The sequence below is a fragment of the Aulonocara sp. 'chitande type north' Nkhata Bay genome, linkage group LG3 (genome assembly GCF_057382095.1).
Source record: "Aulonocara sp. 'chitande type north' Nkhata Bay isolate Kocher_YH1m ecotype deep benthic linkage group LG3, A_spYH_male_GT1.1, whole genome shotgun sequence".
Taxonomy (NCBI): Eukaryota; Metazoa; Chordata; class Actinopteri; order Cichliformes; family Cichlidae; genus Aulonocara; species Aulonocara sp. 'chitande type north' Nkhata Bay.
In genome coordinates, this window is record NC_141346.1 from 36,844,261 (window position 1) to 36,854,765 (window position 10,505).

General features: G+C 40.2%; 1 protein-coding gene across 1 annotated transcript; it reads left to right on the top strand.

Moving 5' to 3' along the window:
* Positions 1-3,138: 3,138 nt before the first annotated feature.
* LOC147335437 (uncharacterized) lies at positions 3,139-10,257 on the top strand. The gene is made up of 8 exons (XM_086287493.1): positions 3,139-3,177; positions 4,402-4,434; positions 6,685-6,728; positions 7,473-7,602; positions 7,939-8,229; positions 8,489-8,737; positions 8,928-9,061; positions 9,234-10,257. Exons 4-8 carry the CDS (start codon positions 7,569-7,571, stop codon positions 9,483-9,485), a joined length of 960 nt encoding a protein of 319 aa, XP_086143619.1. The 5' UTR covers positions 3,139-3,177; positions 4,402-4,434; positions 6,685-6,728; positions 7,473-7,568; the 3' UTR covers positions 9,486-10,257.
* The last annotated feature ends 248 nt before the right edge of the window (positions 10,258-10,505 follow it).

Sequence of the window (10,505 nt, forward strand, 5' to 3'; positions counted from 1 at the left end):
TGACTCAATCTCCCACACATCCTGGAATGCTTAGAACTATACATACAGGACTCTTAGAGCCTTCATCAGGATTTCAATGGGGATGTGGTGAACAAACATAGAACCAACTTCAAGTCAATTGCACAAATCACCATGAAGTGCAGGATCTATCCAGCACGTTTTCTGCATATGCCTGAACACCCTCGGCGAGATCATCAACAAGACCAGCTATGGACACCGACCATGGAATGGTGGAATCGCCAGCAACCTCCTCCACACGGATGACATTAAGCTGTATGCCAGGAGTTAACAAAACATCAACTCATGGATCCACACCACCAGGATCTATGGAATGCATTTGGAATGGAGAGGTGTAGTTAGATGGTAATGAGGAGAAAGAAAGTAGTCAGAACTGAGGGGATCGAAATACCAGAAGGCAACACTGAAGACCTCAAGGACAGCTACAAGTACCTGCAAGTCCCACAGGAACCACGTGTGAACCACAAAGAGGCTGATAGGAAAGCTGCAACCACCAAATACCTGCAGAGAGATAGAAGCCACTGACATCAACACAATGAAGCTTGTGCACCATGCATGGAGGGTTTCCCCCCAAATTTGGCACCCTGAGACTCCCTTCTTAATTATGTCCTTCAGTCTTTTTTCTTACTACGTGAATTTCATCTTCCTCATCTTTTCCACAGCTGATGCTACCAGCAGCAGCCACTTGGTACTGTGAGGCCTGGATACTAGTTGTTGCTGGTACTAGTGTTCACAGCTATGTCTGTTAATTTGACACATTTTGCTATTTTTAGTTTTCTTTTTATTGTTTTGCTCAGCTTTCCAGCTCCACTTTTTTGATACTTCTTCCACACTATTTTTTTCTATAAGCTACATGAGCGCACAATGAAGGCAATGGACGGGGCAGTCGCATTAAGAGATTTGATAGAACAATCTAGTGTCAGTAGTGAAAATGAACAAATGAGCTGCTGTCACTGCTTGTACAGCTGGTGCACAGCAGCCCATTATACCTGCCCATCGGTCCAAAATTGCATCAAACCACTGGGGAATATGCCCACAGTGCTAGATTACTAGTGCAGCCCCAGTGTCCCGAACATGTGACTGCAGAACTCACAGTAGTTTTAGTTTAGTTTCAAGTTACGTCTGCACTCCATGAATCTGTCTGTCTGCATATTGACTCAGTGAAGAAAAGAATTTCCATAATAATGTGTTCTTTATTAATCCAATAGGAAATTAGTCCTCTGTAGAGATGATACCTTGCTCAGTGGTACCTCAGAGGATCCGTTTCAGGGCTCTAGACTAACTTTTTGCCATGGGCATACCGGCACAAAAGTTAGGCGCACACAAATTTTATAATAATTGATATAATATAATGTGTTTTTCTGGATACACTGCGCTTTTTCAGCATTCAAAGATTGATGACACCGTGTCAGAGCACTGGCTATGAATTTCAGAAGGATCAGGCCTTAACTTAACAGAAAGATTAGCAATAGTTCTTTTCCTATTACAGCTACATCCACTTCTGTCATGCCTAGGCTGCTCACTAGGGCTGGGTATCATCACTGATTTCTATCATCCATTCGATTCCGGTTTTCAAAGTCCCGATTCGGTTCAACTTAGCCTCAGACCGTCAGAAATATTATAATTCTGATCATTTATCAGTACTGACTTTATCAGAATTGTGAACATCACAGCAGATGCCTTTGTGTGAAAGTAACTGAGAATAAAACACAGAAAAACATGAAGGAGATTTTCCTGGTCTGGCTTTTTATAGCAGATAACCTTAAAAATATTCTACAATGTTCTGCATATAAAGTTTAAATTTCTTCAGTATTGAACAACAGAAAAAACAGGCTTTCTTGTCCGAGGTCATTTAGGTGAAAAAAAAGAAAAGAAAAAGACAGCAGCCGACAGCGCTGTAAACAACAGAGAGAGAGAGAGAGCTAGCTGTGCATGAAGTGTGATTTAATAGTCGTGGAAGCAAAACAGCAAAATTCATGACGACATTGATCAAATGTGAAGCGCAGTTTGCTGCTTCTTTTGCTGCTGGCTCGGTGAATTTTGGTTGGAGAGAGACAAAACCTGCAGCTCAGAATCAGCGCAAAAAGACGTAATCACAGCACGGACCGGACGCATCAGGATCGCTAAGCTCCGACAGCGTGTCCGTCTGCGGGCCGTCGGGTGAGAAAGCCGAGAAAGACAAAGTTGATTCTGAAGCGTCGGTCCGTTCTGTGTTTACGTCTTTGTGTGGAATCCGTGTACCTGCTCTCATTTGCTGTTTGGTTGTTGTTGAAATGGTTTTGTGAGCTTTAATCTGAGAATCTGGCGTTTCTGGCAAAACACAGTTATATTTAAAAGTCGATTCAGGGTTTAATGAATTGATATCGCTTTATTCAAGCTACTCACCTCCCACTTCCACCTGCACTTTCAACTGGACCACGGCCAATCAGAGAGGTCCCGCCCCTGACTATCTCTGATTGGTTTAGTCCACGATAGGGGCAAAATGTGTGTCTGTTGTTGACCACAGAGAAGGTTGCAGTTTTTTGTCTTTTTTTTGCTACCTGAACAGTTGGTCACACAGGTGCAACCAAATATTTTTTTAGTCACATTTGCGACCAAATTGGTCGCACTCTAGAGCCCTGCGTTTGGTCGATTTGAACCCCCACCTTTCGGACCATGGGGCAAATACACTTCCTACTGAGCTATCTCTGCCCCTTATCTGTGACCAACTAAAAGTATATTGAAGTGTAGAAGTAGGAGTGTGACAAAGGAGGGTGAGATGACATCTGTATCATCATGAATATTAATGGATATTTCAAAACACTGCCTCAGAAGATGACTCTCAGTCTGCAGAAGAAGAAAACTTCAGCAGGATCCACAGGACACGACAACAAAGACAAAACTATGACCTGCAAAGTATATTTGTATATTAGAGAGAAAGAACATGTCCCATGACTGCTGTGGTCAAAGCTGTTTGAGGTTGGTGTATAAGGAAGGAAGCACAGAGAGGCGATAGAAGGAGGAGCTGAATATAAACTCTGGTCTTATCTACATTAAGTGCAGCTTCTCTTTGTTCTGCATTTATTACAAAGTCGAACACTTTGAGATTAGATGCAGATCAGCGTGCAGGGCTGGACGTGAGGATGGGGCACTCTTTGTTCTGTTTGCTGGGCTTATTCTGTGAGTACAATACACACCTTTACTGTTTGAATGGCAGTGATGAAGGAAAATGTTTCTCACTTAACCTGTTTACCTGACAGCTTCAACACTAGTGGTGGGCGGATAGATCCAAATATCGATTTTACGCTACCGTAGGATGTTTTCACAAAGTAGGACCTTCTTGTCAGAACACTGGGACGGGTGCAGGCACCTGCTGGGCCCCAGCCACTTTCGCTCGAGAAGTGGGGATGGGTGCGGCGGCAGGCTGCATACTGACTAGTTCCACCCTGGCGGGCAGCACGGGCGCCGCGCAGTCGAGGGTTGTGGGCAGGGGCAGCGATGTCGAGCGGGACCGGATCAGAGCCGCCAAATTCTTCATCCTCTGCAGGTGGCACTCAGTCTGATCCTGCAGCATGGCCACCAGCTTGGCCACCATTTGCTCCTCCCTCCCTCTGCTGGCCCAGTCCTCGGTCAGCCGCGTACTCCTTCCTGGGTTTAAGACCCACTGTAAACCACCATGGCTGACCCGATGACATTTTAATGTTTCGCAGCATCATTTATTCTTACAATAATCACACGGCTGCTGTACATTCAATGACTGCAGCTCTCCCGCTGCCAGCGGTACACACCACCACCACCACCAACAACAACACAAGCAGAGCACAGGTTTTAAGCCGGTGAGGCGTGACTGTAGATGTCGGGCAGGTGAGTTCATCTCACTTGCAGCGGCATCGCAGACCACGCCCCGCCGCAATAATAAAGCATTTTCTATTTAGTTATAAACGTTGTCCTAATTATGTCTTGGGTTTTAACTATTTAATAATAAAAAAGGAAACATCACAAAAAACACTTAAGGTCATGAAAATTTAGAGTGATTGAGACTGAGATGGGTATCAGCGATACTGGCCCGCATTTACTTGTTTTGGATCAATACCAAAATATGCAGTATCGCACACGACTATTCAACAAAGCATAACAGTGACTGTTTAAACTTAGATACACTGCTGCTGTTTGCATACATTACATTCACCGTTCACAATTTGTTAATATGTTTAGGTTTTTATGTTTTTTTAAAGTTCTTTTTCATGTCTCCAGTCTGTTTGACAGCTATTAGTACGACATACATTCGATGATAAGCAATAACTGTGCAATCTGAAGATTTACCTTTAAAAAGCCTCAGTTTATATATTTATTGTGATTTTGTCAGTTGTATAATGTCTGATGATGTTTCATTCACTATTTTAGTGCTCAGTACAGTCAGACATGGAAACACTGAAGGTGAGAAACTGTTTTTTCTTCCATTTATTTATATTTAGCATCTCCTGTGTTGCTCTAAATGACGTCCTCTGTGTTGTATTTTGTATCATAAACCAAACATTTCATTGAGATTATTGGTTGAAATGTTAATATAACCATGTTAAGTGTGTGAGCACTCACGCACACACCCACGATACGAACTGTATATTTACTGAAGAGCTGTGGCTTCATACATGTAGATTTTCTTTTCATGTTTATCTGATCTGAAAATATCAGCAGTGTGTGTAGTGCAGATTATCTCACTGAATTTTGCTGTTGGCATGTAATCTGGATTGTATAGTGGGATTTTTTTGGATAACATCTTGGAATTATAAAACACAAAAGGCAAAAGGCAGGAGATCAGTTAGGCTTGGGGCTTAAGAGGTTATCTCACTGAATTATGCTGTTGGCATGTATGCTGGATTATACATCAATCAGGCATAACATTATAAATATTCTCAGGTAAATTCAATAACACTGAATATTTCTTTATCATGGCACCTGTTAGTGAGTGGGATATATTGGGGAAAAGTGAACATTTTATTCTCAAAGTTAGGTTTGTGAAGTCCAAAACTGTGATGGCTAGATGACTGGGTCATAGCATCTCTAAAATTACAGCTCTTGTGGGGTGTTCTCAGTCTGCAGTGGTCAGTGTCGATCAAAATTGGTCTGCAGAAGGAACAGTGGTGAAGCAGTGACAGGGTCATGGACGGTCAAGGCTCACTGATGCAATTGGAGTGAAGGCTGGCCTGGCTGGTCTAATCCAACAGACAAGTTTCTGTAGCTCAAGTTATTGAAAAAGTTCATGCTGGTTCTGATAGAAATGTGTCAGAATACACAGAGCATCACAGTTTGTTGAGTATGGGACTGCATAGCTGCAGACTGGTCAGGGTTCCCATGCTGACCTCTGCTCACTACAGAAACCACCACCAACGCTCCTGTGAGCGTCAGAACTGGAGCACAGAGTAATGAATGAAAGTGGGCCAGTTTGATGAATCACATTTTCTTTTACATTATGTGGATAGCCAGGTGCTTGTGCGTTGATTACCTGGGAAACACCAGGCACCAAGATCCACTATGGACAGAAAGCAAGCCGGCAGAGGCAGTGTGATGCTTTGGGCAATTTTCTCCTGGGAGACCTTAGATTCTGCCATCCATGGACGTGAATGTTACTTTTACCACCTACTTAATCAAACCCTGATGGCTGTGGCCTCTTTCAGCAGCACAATCTGTCCTGCCATAAAACAAAAATGGTCTAGGAACAGTTTGAGGAGAACAACAATGAGTTTGAGGTGTTGACTTGGCCTCCAAATTCCTCAGATGTCATTCCAATCAAACATCTGTGGGATGTGCTGGACAACAAGTCTGATCCATGTACACCCCACCTCACAACTTACTGGACCTGAACTGTGAAGTGTAGTACTCTGCTGACTTTCTATACCACAGCAGCAGGTGAATCAGACAGAGTATTCATGACCTCTAGTGGGGGCATTTGTAACTGCAGACGATGTACAAAAGGGACAAATTCACTCATAAAAGAAAATGATCGAGTCATCATTCAGGAAAGTGGCAGATTTTAACATTTAATCTGGATTAAAACAGCTCAGAATCTCAAAAGTTTGTAGAAAATTAATTTTGAAAAAAAAGTGAATGATGTGACCTCATCTTTCCTCCATAACTAAGAATCATTTTTAAACATTTGCAGTGTTTGTGACCTTTGATTGTCTCTGAAAATTTTAGATTTTTCAGTGAAAATTTTACATTTAGAAACAAACACACAAAGCAGTCATACACTTATGATACAAGAGAAGTAAAACTCAATACAGACACAAGAAACAACTGACTACCAAAATAAAACAGGAAATGAGAATTAAAAACTAAACAGTTAAACAGCCACAACAATGAAGTTAACAAAGGGAAACTGACACATGAGCAGGAAACACTCAGGTAACAAAGAATACAAAACTACAACTAAAACTATATGCAATCCATCTGCAGGGAATCAAGTATTTTCAAAATAAAATGTTAAGTACTTGTGTCAAACAGTTGAGCTCTGTGCACTAAATAAATCCTGAAATAATATTTGAGGTTTTTTTTTAAAGATTGATGCAGAACAAAACAACATGCATTCACATATTTATCATAAATGTCACCCATAAATGTTTATCATTTTCTGTTTAGTTTTTGTTTTTTCTTTGTGTGTCCTAAATTGTTCTAAATTGTTTCCAACAGAATCGTGGTGAATCTTCTTACTACCTGGCCTCAGATATTCACTGGTGAGACAATCCTCTCTAAGATATGAGATACAGGGAGGTGAAGGCAAAGGGTTTGAAATACAAACAGGCACCACCCAACACAAACAACCTTCAAACATCTGGTGAATACAGGATCATCTGACTCCATCCATCTCCATCCCTATCATCCTCTTCTGTCCCACCACCCCTCTGTTTGTGCTTCTTCACTACATCCATGAATCTTCTCTGTGGTCCTTTTCTTCCTCCTGCCTAACAGCTCCATCTTCAACATCCTTTGTTTAGTATATCGACTATCCCTCCTCTGCACATGTCCAAACCATCTCAGCCTTGTCTCTCTGACTTTGTTTCCAAACAGCTCAACCTGAGCCGTCCCTCTGATGTACTCATTTCTAATCCTGCCCATTCTGCTCACTCCCAATGAAAATCTTCAGCTCCACCTCCTGTCTTTTTGTAAGTGCCATCTGTCTGCAAACCATACAGCTGTAGCTCTCTTCTCAACTTCGCTTCAGCAAGTCTTCCCCATAGTTATTCCCTGTCTTTTATTTTTTCTCAGTACTTCAACAGATATGTCATCTGGGTCTGCCTTTCCACTCTTCGTCCTAAATGTTCCCTCAGTGTGGAAACTATTTACTGCTCTAATCAAATGAACAGTCTTAATGTTTCTGTGCTACACACAGCATGATAACATCCAATCACACACACAAAGGACTACCCTAATATCCTCTTCACCTTTTGTATTTGAATCATAACATCATGAATGAACAGAAATAACCAGCTGGCTACACCAGAGAAACCAGGCACAGCAGATTTCCAGTTGAGGAATTCCACTTTTCTTCCATTCAAACCTCTGATGGATTAAAAATGATTCTGCTTCTGAGTTTTTGGATTGTCACAGGTAAAGTGAATATAATACCTTTTTATTTGCATATCTAATTTCAATCTTAATCTATTATTATTTATTTGAATCAATTTTTTGAGATATGTATCAGAGATTTCATTAAGAAAATAACTGTCACTGTGATGAATAAAGCAAAGTTTAAAGTTTAATAAGTGAAATGAAATGTTTGGGGGGGGGGAGTTGATGATGTAATAAAAATAATTATTCTCAACCTAATGTGGCAAAACAAAATATTACAAAGTGATTTCCTTTATCGTACACCTGCTTCAATATATATATTGTGTGCATGTTGTGATTTTAAGGTGGAATAATGTGTTTTAATGTGTTTTTAAGGTCTCATGGCAGAGGACCCAACAGCGACATATTATCAGCTGAAAAACAGCTCAGTGTGTCTGAATGTCAGGAAACCGCCACCATACAAACGTGGTCAATGGAAATTTAACATGATAGTTATTGCTGATGATACAGAGACCAATCCAAATTACACAGACAGAGTGACTTATAGTGCTGGGAACCTCTCCCTGTGTATTAATAACTTGGCTGATACAGACACTGGCATATATGAAGTCTCATACCGCCTTAACTTTGATTTCATATCAGAGAAACATGAAGTAATTGTTCAAGGTAAGATATAAGCAGAGCTTTGCCTTTAAATGCAGGCCATTTTTACCATTTTAACCTGTGCATGAATCTAATTTACATATTATATTTTTCTGGATTTGGTAGCATTTACCTTACAGCCAGCTTTTACATTTCCTTGGCTGAAGGGTTGTTGTCTTTAACCACAACACCATATATCCTACAATTTTAGAATCACCTAGTTCATTGTCAGTTCTCTTTTTGCATTAAATCATTAATTTATCTGTTTGGCTCAAAATTACAGATGTGGTTCCCAGACCTGTCATTATAATGTCACAGCTTGGCTCCAACCAGTCTGCTGGACGCTGCAATATCACAGTAAACTGCTCCATCCAGGATTATTGGCTTTGGTCTGTTTGTGATGAAGACGGCTGCAGAAGATCCCAGAAGTCATTCAGTGAGGTCAACATCACCATCTTCACTGAGAACAGAGCTGTGGTCTGCAGAGGCAACAACCATGTTAGCACAAATAAAGCTTCTGAAAGCTTAATGTGTGAGTATTAACTATTACATTTAAATAACAGGCTATTTATTTTATTTTTGACAAATAAACTGAATAGTTTCTTCTATCTTTCCCTGTAATTTAAATAATTTGATTTTCGTTTGTTATCATAAAAGTCATTTTATTTTTATGTCTGAAAAGAAAAAAAATACTAATTGAAACTATATTTTCAAATCTGCAGGTTTCAAATCTACTAAAGATGAAGAGAAATCACAACAACTCATACTAAAAGGAATACTTATTCCTGTTTCTGTATTCATTATCCTCGGAGCATTTTCCTTCTTTTTAGTTAAAACAAAATACAAATCCTACCAGGTAAGATGTATTTGGTAACAGATATTTATCATATAACCTGCTCATTGCTAGAATTAGGAAGGTTACTTCTAGTACATGGTGTGATAATATGACTGAATACATATTTTTACTTGATTATTTCCATGTACAAGCATCTAATGTTCAGGTCATAAGAACACTGCCATTATCTCAGTCTAGAGTCTCGTCTTCCAATGATCCTGGCCCTGTTTATGAGAGCGTGGACGTCTTTCAGTCCATACAGACCAGCAGCTCAAGAGAGGAAATGATCTCCATGGAAAGCCACAAAGCAGATACCATCTACGCCTGTCCAGAAGTGACGGCCTGCTCTGGCAACAACACACAAAGTATTTCAGAGAGTGCCACCATGGAGAAGGCACAGACCTCCAAACAGATTGACTCAGTTTACAGCATGTTGCAGAATTAAATTAAATTAATTATTTAATGGTGTATTTAATTGATTAATTTTGGCAGAGCTGACTCCTTCAGCTCTCACCATTAAATAATTTTATCTGTCAACCTCACCCATCAAACTCAGGGGGCGGGGTTAACGCTGATCGAGTCAAAACCATTGCTTTGGCCTGGTGACCATTGTTTTTAGTTTCTGCACACCAACAACCAGCATGTGGAAACTAACAGAACTGTACTTTGAAAAACCCTGTTTGTGTGTCACCAGATACAGTTTTAATATTTTTTAGCCGAGAATGTAGTGGTTTAATCTTCTGATATCTGGTCGGTTTGTCAAGATAGAGCCTCTTTGCAAAAGTGCTTCGATGATTTTGGAGATGTCTGCCCAGCCCACTCTCACAGCAAAGCGTGGGATAGACCCGCTCGCATCGCAAGCGCTCAAGCTGTTATTACCGCCGACAAAGTGCAGGTCCCGGTACACCTCTGCCATAACCCCCGCTGAACACTGACTTCTTTTATTGAGGTTATATTTATATTGTATTGTATTTCATTAATTCATTATGTCACTCCTGGCTTTCCATACCAAAGCAGCTCACTTTCTGGTCAGTATTTACTTTAAAATGAACAGCATTTTTGTTTCTTGTTCTTTTTAAACATACTTTAATAACATTGTAGGTACAAGTGTAAAAACAAGTGCAAAGTGCAGGATTTTCTCATTTGTCCTGTTGTTAACCATTTTAATGTACTTGATATAATTTTGACTGTAACTGTTTGCTTTATATGGATATAGTACATGTGTATCATTCATTTCACTGTTTAGTGATGAATTTCAAGTGAAAGTTTGTTTATTTTATTTTTCAAACAATAACAGTTATTCAGAAACAATTATAACCTGTTATTGTAATGTACATAACAAAGCCATATTAAAATGACTCTGCGCCAACATGACCAAGGTGGACGTCAGCCCCATTTTAATGCTATCGTGTTTATAGAGAGAACACACACTAGCCTGGGCGTCTATTGTCTTATGTAGTCTGAA